This window comes from Periplaneta americana, chromosome 5, assembly GCF_040183065.1.
Source record: "Periplaneta americana isolate PAMFEO1 chromosome 5, P.americana_PAMFEO1_priV1, whole genome shotgun sequence".
In the NCBI taxonomy this organism is placed as follows: Eukaryota; Metazoa; Arthropoda; class Insecta; order Blattodea; family Blattidae; genus Periplaneta; species Periplaneta americana.
In genome coordinates this window covers 151,695,732-151,704,467 of record NC_091121.1, presented here as the reverse complement: position 1 = coordinate 151,704,467, position 8,736 = coordinate 151,695,732, and the positions used below count along the sequence as shown (strand labels likewise).

General features: G+C 35.6%; 1 protein-coding gene across 6 annotated transcripts in view; it reads right to left on the bottom strand.

Annotated features, from left to right (window-relative positions):
• Positions 1 to 992: 992 nt before the first annotated feature.
• Positions 993 to 8,736, bottom strand: part of LOC138700215 (EF-hand calcium-binding domain-containing protein 4A-like) — a 260,202-nt gene continuing 252,458 nt past the window's right edge. For all 6 annotated transcript variants that reach the window (XM_069826667.1, XM_069826671.1, XM_069826666.1 and 3 more), the window contains 3 exons: positions 6,140 to 6,227; positions 3,530 to 3,611; positions 993 to 1,150 (listed from right to left, as the gene is read on the bottom strand). In XM_069826667.1, the coding sequence (XP_069682768.1) occupies positions 1,073 to 1,150; positions 3,530 to 3,611; positions 6,140 to 6,227 (248 nt within the window). In that variant the 3' untranslated portion in view covers positions 993 to 1,072. The remainder of the gene's footprint in view (positions 1,151 to 3,529; positions 3,612 to 6,139; positions 6,228 to 8,736) is intronic.

Genomic DNA, 8,736 nt, shown 5'->3' with positions numbered 1-8,736 from the left:
GGCTTTTAACATATTATTTTTAGAGACGTTTAACATAGTAATAATTATAAATTGGAAACTCCAACTGCAATTTCACCTAAATTGCAATGTTATTTATTGTTTTTAAATATTTGCAAAAATTAAGTAAAGTCTACTACTCCACGAAACTTATTGCATTCCTGATACAAGTAACATTAAGGAAGCCGTGAAAAAATCAACAAGATTCCAGATGCCGATGTTATTACTGCAATATGTTATATAAATAATATTGTTAAAATATTAAAATGAAAAATAAATCATTACATAACCTTACCGTTTGTTTTAAGTTCGCATTTATAGACTGGGGGGAAAAAAGACAGACGTATATCATAAAAGATTTTATAGCAACAATGTTGAAGAAAGATATTTTGGTTTTCCAAAGTTGCCGTCATTAAACAGAAACCAACATGGAGATTTCTTTGCAACTAATTAGAAATTCGTCTTTCAGGCATGTAATAAACGATCATCGCACAAAATGATGTACGATACACGAGCGGTATGTTTTCTTTCAATTCTCAAAAATTAAAAAAGCTCAACTACGTTTCGCTTTTTCAATCTTTTCCTCGACCATGAAAACGTCAACATACCGCTCTTGTAACGTATATTACTATTGCCTTCTCTGCCCTTATGATTCATGGACGTTTGTTTTTTCTAGCCCTTGGTACGTTTTCTTTCCTAATGTTTTGATCAGAGGGCCATGATATTCAAGTAACTGGCGTTTCAGTTGGCAAACAATACATTTGTTTTATTCGTTCGATATCATGTAAATCATTCATTACTGGAAATATAGAAAATGGGATCTAGGATTTGTCTCGTAAAGAAAGTCAGGAATGGAAATTCGACATTGCAAACATCTGGCTGGTTAATTGTAAGATATACATGTTTTAAATTTAGCTATTCATTTTTACTTCATTTTGAAGAAAGGTGGGGGATGGTTCGAGACAATAAATCACTACTGCTACAAATAATACTACTTATATTTATATATACATTTATTACAGAAATACATTAAATACTTCATACAAAATTAATTCTGTTCATGCTGAATTCATGATTACTCACGAGCTGCGTTCTTTAGCTGAAATCTGTCTTCAGCGTCGTCACATTTCTGACTAGGAAGATACTCTGTACTCTGCAAAGAGAAATAGTGCACAAGGTAAAACTGGGTCTCAGCTTTTATTAGGCCTAATTGCTGATTAACGTGATGTGTTACTGAGTAATTACATAATTAAAATAGGACGTTTGATCCAGGGAACATTCGTGTTTGATAGAAGGATAAATCGTTTAATATGTTACTTAATTTAAAATGCATCCGAATAATTAAAATACGATCATTTTGGTCCAGAGACACTCATTTGGTGCAATGACTATCCCTTTAACATGTTTCTTAATTTTTATTACATGCAACCATAGTTTAATGAAGATTGACATCATTTAGATTTAATGTGTATATTTTATTTTACTTGTTATAGGCTTCCATTGAATTATGGTAATAACAATTTTAACCCTTGTTTTCTACGTACTCAGTAAAGGGCGCTTGGCCCACTATGGTTCTGAACCCTTCAAATAACTTATATTATATAATATTACATATTATATTATATTATATTATATTATATTATATTATATTATATTATATTATATCAGAAGCTACTGTAATAACATTATAGCATTATGTCCATCTAGAGAAACTACACTTTCCAATGGTGAAATAATAATTAATTATACAAATCGGTTAATTTAGCTTCCGATATTACTTCATAGAAACACAGAAACATTCTCTGTAGGCTATCTTTCATAACTTTCGATTGTTACTGTCGAAGACCCCTTATAGACGAAGTCATTTGTTTTTTAATTCATTACACGGCCTTAGATGGCAGTTATTTTAATTTTAAAACTCATTTATCTCATTAAATATCAGTCCTATCAAAATTGTTTAAGGAATAAAATTTATCGGAAATTATTTTTAAAGAAACTTTTGTTATGTAACATTTTTCACAAAAATCAATAATAAGCGAGATATTTCGATTTATTTAATTCAGGCCTCCTTATAACCCCCCTTTTAAATAATGTATTTCGAATGCCATATAGCCTAAAATCTATATTCCAATTTTCATCGGAATCCGTTCAGCCATTATCGCATGAAAAGGTAACAAACATACAGACAGACAGACAGACAGACATACAAACAAAAATTTCAAAAAAGCGATTTTCGGTTTCAGGGTTGTTAATTATATATATTAGGACCAATTATTTTTGGAAAATCGAAAATTACCAGAAAAATTTCGGCTACAGATTTATTATTACTATATAGATTACTTTATTCCACTAGTGAGATAAAGACTTTACCTCACAGTTTGAACTTTATCTCACAGTTCATTAGTATTTTCCTAGTACCCGGGCACACACACGTATACTTTTCCATTCAACTATTACTTAAGAAGTTAATATATTAGTTACTAGATGTCACTACCTCTACTTCTTTATTACCATTTCTTAAATATACATACACTCAATCTCCTTCTCTTTTCTACTACGTCGTAATTTGTGCATTGCATCCATATCTAATATGTATTTTTTTTTTTTAATTTTGTAATAATTTACCTTTTGGGATGCGAGGACACTTGAACCTGCGAAGTTGGGTTTAAAACAACACGCGTTAGCCAACTGAGCTAAACAGACACAATGACAAATTACGTTTTAATATTCCTCTTAAGTTTACAGAAGTAAAATGAGAAATTATTTTAATCACATTATTCCCGTGAACACTTCTAAATAATCCCTGAAACTTCAAAAAGACGAAAATACACGTTTAAAATGAATAAAAATATTAAAATTATATAATCAATTATAATTTGTTATTTATCCAACGCCTTAGATACCATTCTTCACTAATCATGGCCTCCTACATCATGACCTACCTAGTAACGTATCGATTCTAAAATCCATGCCATGATGTGTGATTATATGAGGATTTATTTTCAACATATTTTCTTTTATAAAACAGAATTTTTCGTTATGGCCATGGATAAAATTACGTATGGTACTTGTGAGCGTGATCTTTCCACTCGCGCAATAAAGATGCACTTACCTCACAAATACCATAAATAACTATTATTTATTTCTTTAACTGTGCCTAGAAAACGATGTTAAAATTGATATTTAAAACTAATTACTATTTTCATTCTTTTCCCCCTTAATTTGATGCGTATTATTTTTCATTTCTAGTATGTAGATATATCACTGCTAAAAGAACTTAAATCCGAGATTAATTTAAAAAAAGCCTTTTTGACTCTCAGGACACACTAATTCGGTAAATTCGATATATCTCAGTCATTTTTAAAGATAATTACACATTGTAAAACGGAAACTACATGCCTATTTCTCTAGTTTAATTGGTCTGTACAAGCAAATTTGTCACTCAATTGAAATGTGTCTCAAGAACAGTTGCTGATAAGTTGAATAACAGACAAGAACTGTACTAATGCTAGATACAAGCAAAATTTCTTACCACGAAGAACTCATCTTCACTTTCCAGGTGGTAGAGATGCTTTTTCCACGGCTTTACTCCGGTTGACTCCGGGACGTCTTGACTGAAATAATAATGATAATAATAATAATAATAATAATAATAATAATAATAATAATAATAATAATAATAATAATAAAATGTAGTTTAAAGTTCTTATAAAAATTAAGGGAGGAGAAAAAAGAAAATGGGAATAACTATTATTATTATTATTATTATTATTATTATTATTATTATTATTACTACTACTACTACTACTAAATCCAAACAGATCATTATGTTGAGAAGATGAAAATAGAGGAAATAAGAAGGGGGTATGAATGGAGAGATCACGGAAGACGACGAAAAGAGAGAGAGGGCAGAGGGCGGGGGGGGAACAGAGAGAAGGAAGGGTAATAAAGAAAAAGGATGACACGGCAGATGAGAGAAGAGGGGAAGGGATGGTGAAGCGAGGAGAGGAGAGCAGAGGAGAGGGAAATAAAGCATAAGAAAAGAAACACAGAAAGGAGGAACAGAGAAAGAGACGGGAAGAAAATGAGAGAAAAGAGGAGAAAGAAAGAGAAAGAGAGATTCAGAAAAGAGAAAGAAAGAAATAGAGAAATAAGACATAAGGACATGAGAATGAGAAAGAAAGGAAAAGAGTAAGAGAGAACAGAGAAGGAGAAAAAGAAAAAGGCAGAAAAAGAAGAAAGAGGAGAAAGTGAAACAGAAAAAAGAGAGAAAGAGAAAGAGGAAAGGAAGAAGGGAGAAAGAAAAAAGGAGAAAAGAGAATGAGAAAAAGAGAGAGAAAGAGAAGGAGAAGGAGGAGGGAAAGAAAAGGGCAGGAAATAGGGAAAGAGAAAGAGAGAAAAGAGAAGAAGAAAGACAAAGGAAGAAAGAGGAAGAGAGAAAGAAAGAGAAAAGAGAAGGATAAAGAGAGAAAGAAAGAGAAAGGGAGAATGAGGAAGAGAAAAAAAGAGAAAAGAGAAGAGAGAGAAAGAAAGAAAGAAAGAAAGAAAGAAAGAGAGAAAAGAGAACGAGAAAGAGAAAGGAAGAAAGAGGAAGAGAGAAAGAAAGAAAAGAGAAGAGAAAGAGAGAAAAGAGAAGGAGAAAGAGAGAAAGGAAGAAAGAGGAAGAGAGAAAAGAGGAAGAGAAAGAGACAAAGAAAGAGAAGGAAGAAAGAGAGAAAAGAGAAAAAAAGAGAAAGGAAGAAAGAGGAAGAGAGAAAGAAAGAAAAAAGAGAAGAGAAAAAAATAGAAGGCGAAAAAGAGGAAGGAGGAAGAGAGAAAGATAAAAGAGAAAAGAGAAGGAGAAAGAGACAAAGAAAGAGAAGGAAAGAAAGAGGAAGAGAGAAAGAGAAAAGAGAAGAGAAAGAGAGAAAAAAGAAGGATAAAGGAAGAAAGGGGAAGAGACAAAGAAAGAGAAAGAGAGAAAAGAGAAGGAGAAAAAGAGAAAGGAAGAAAGAGGAAGACAGGGAAGAAAGGGAAAAGAGAAAAGAAAGAGAGAAAGGAAGAAAGAAACAAAGAAAGAAAGAAAGGAGAAGGAGAAAGAGTGAAGGAAAGATAAAGGAAGAAAGAAGAAGACAGAACGAAAGAGAAAAGAGAAGAGAAAGAGAGAAAGAAAGAAAGGAGAAGGAGAAAGAGAGAAGGAAAGATAAAGGAAGAAAGAAGAAGACAGAACGAAAGAGAAAAGAGGAGAGAAAGGAAGAAAGAAATAAAGAAAGAAAAGAGATGGAGAAAGAGAGAAAGAAAGAGAGTAAAGAGAAGGAGAAAGAAATAAAGAAAGAAAAAAAGAAAAGAGAAGGAGAAAGAGAGAAGGAAAGAGGAAGACAGAAAGAAAGAGAAAAGAAAAGAGAAAGAGAAAAAGAAAGAAAGAAAGAGAAAAGGGAAGGAGAAAGAGAGAAAGAAAGAGAAAGGTAGAAAGAAGAATACGGAAGGAAAGAGAAAAGGGAAGAGAAAGAGAGAAAGAAAGGAAGAAAGAAAGAAAGAAAGAAAAGAGATGGAGAAAGAGAGAAGGAAAGAGAAAGGAAGAAAGAGGAAGACAGAAAGAAAGAGAAAAGAAAAGAGAAAGAGAGAAAGAAAGAGAAAAGCAAGAAACAGAGAAATAAAATGAGAAGAGAAAGACAGAATGAAAGAGAAAGCAAGAAAGAGGAAGAGAGAAAAGAGAAGAGAAAGAGAGAAAAGAGAAGAAGAAAGAAAGAGAAAGGGAGATTCAGAAAGAGAGAGAAAAAGAAAGACATAAGGAGTAAAGGAAAAAGAGAGACGGAAGGAGAAAAGGAAAAGGGAGGAAAACAAAAGTAAAACGCAATGGAAATGATTAGAGGAAGGAAAATGAAGCGAGTGAAAGGAAAGTAAAAAAAAAAAAATAAAATAAAATGAAGACTTTTTTCAACATAATCCTAACATTTAACATTCCGATGTCAAATATATTCCTTAAAATTCGCTAGTATTGTCTACTGGTAGTACTACAAAGAATCTGCAAGAGTTGACTATCCGTAGCACAGATTAACGGCATCCAAAACCTCAGAGCGACTGAGATGTCCAAACTTAGATAAGGATTAAAACTTGATATTACTGAGAGAATCTTACAATACCAAAGAGAAGGACCACTTACCTAGAAGTCCTGCTAGATGCCTGCTCTTCGTCATTGCCCTCTAGGGTGGACGTCATTTGCTGTAGCAACTGGAGCTGATGCATCAAACCTGCAACACATGAATAAATTTCGTTTAATAATTCAACAGAAATCACTGTATAACGACAGACAGACAGCACGTTTTGTGCACCAGGGATGAGGGAAGCTCGTATTTTGATATTTATTGTTGGAATAGAATTCTTCCAAATCACATATAGTTCCCTTTCTATTAAAGTTTCGTACAACGCATTACAAATTAAAACTGAAAATTATTGTAAAGTAAGGAATTGTATTTTCTGTTCCCTAAAAATTATATGTTAATACATATTAAGAGATGATTGCATTAGTACACTGACGTACAATGGTATCAGACGTAGGATTTTATGATAGAATAAGCGAATCCAACAAATTCGTTGGATTTTTTTTTTCTAGCCTCAATTTTTGGGTACCTAAAATATTTCAATCTTTAATTCCGGAAATAATGGCCACACCGGAACGGGATGCGGCCCCAAAATCCACTTTCAATTGCTTCTTACACGATAGCATCAAAATGGCAATCGCGAACACAAACTGATTTTCGAGAAAAAAAGGGGAAGGGTTTAAACCACCCTTCCGCCGACATTCTAGCCGCCATAACTCCGCCGTGCATGTAGCAAGAACAAAGCCGAAGAGTGCGTTGAATACAGCTCGTCGAACTCTATCTTCAGTATAAAGGACAACTCTCTATCCCCGTTCGTTTGGACAGGAGAGGCCGGCAAAATAAAAAAAAATGGTCATTTTGACCTTCCAAAACAGAATTTTTTTTACACAAGGAAAACGGAGCGACTCAGAGGCCCGCCCTTTTAACTGTAGCATCCCCGCAGGTTGCCTAGTAATCACCGCTAATATCCGGCAAATACGTCCCACTTTTTTCTAACCTCTATTTTTGGGTACCTAAAATATTTCAGTCTCTACTTCCGGAAATAATGGCCATACCGAGGAACGGGATGCGGCCCCGTATTCCCCCTTGACTAACTTCTTACACGGTAGCATCAAAATGGCAATCGCGAACACAAACTGATTTTCGAGAAAATGAATGTCCGCCGACATTCTAGCCGCCATAACTCCGCCGTGCGTGTAGCAAGAACAAAGCCGAAGAGTGCGTTGAATACAGCTCGTCGAACTCTATCTACAGTATAAAGGACAACTCTCTATCCCCGTTCGTCTGGACAGGAGAGGCCGGAAAAATTTCAAAAAATGGTCATTTTGACCTTCCAAAACAGAATTTTTTTTACACAAGGAAAACGGAGCGACTCAGAGGCCCGCCGTTTTAACTGTAGCATCCCCGCAGGTTGCCTAGTAATCACCGCTAATATCCGGCAAATCCGTCCCACTTTTTTCTAACCTCAATTTTTGGGTACCTAAAATATTTCAGTCTCTACTTCCGGAAATAATGGCCATACCGAGGAACGGGATGCGGCCCCGTATTCCCCCTTGACTAACTTCTTACACGATAGCATCAAAATGGCAATCGCGAACACAAACTGATTTTCGAGAAAAAAAGGGGAAGGGTTTAAACCACCCTTCCGCCGACATTCTACCCGCCATAACTCCGCCGTGCGTGTAGAAAGAACAAAGCCGAAGAGTGCGTTGAATACAGCTCGTCGAACTCTATCTACAGTATAAAGGACAACTCTCTATCCCCGTTCGTTTGGACAGGAGAGGCCGGCAAAATTAAAAAAAATTGTCATTTTGACCTTCCAAAACAGAATTTTTTTTACACAACGAAAACGGAGCGACTCAGAGGCCCGCCGTTTTAACAGTAGCATCCCCGCAGGTTGCCTAGTAATCACCGCTAATATCCGGCAAATCCGTCCCACTTTTTTCTAACCACAATTTTTGGGTACCTAAAATATTTCAGTCTCTACTTCCGGAAATAATGGCCATACCGAGGAACGGGATGCGGCCCCGTATTCCCCCTTGACTAACTTCTTACACGGTAGCATCAAAATGGCAATCGCGAACACAAACTGATTTTCGAGAAAAAAAGGGGAAGGGTTTAAACCACCCTTCCGCCGACATTCTAGCCGCCATAACTCCGCCGTGCGTGTAGCAAGAACAAAGCCGAAGAGTGCGTTGAATACAGCTCGTCGAATTCTATCTACAGTATAAAAGACAACTCTCTATCCCCGTTCGTTTGGACAGGAGAGGCCGGCAAAATTAAAAAAAAATGGTCATTTTGACCTTCCAAAACAGAATTTTTTTTACACAACGAAAACGGAGCGACTCAGAGGCCCGCCGTTTTAACTGTAGCATCCCCGCAGGTTGCCTAGTAATCACCGCTAATATCCGGCAAATCCGTCCGAATTTTTTCTAACCTCAATTTTTGGGTACCTAAAATATTTCAGTCTCTACTTCCGGAAATAATGGCCAAACCGAGGAACGGGATGCGGCCCCGTATTCCCCCTTGACTAACTTCTTACACGATAGCATCAAAATGGCAATCGCGAACACAAACTGATTTTCGAGAAAAAAAGGGGAAGGGTTTAAACCACCCTTCCGCCGACATTCTACCCGCCATAACTCCGCCGTGCGTGTAG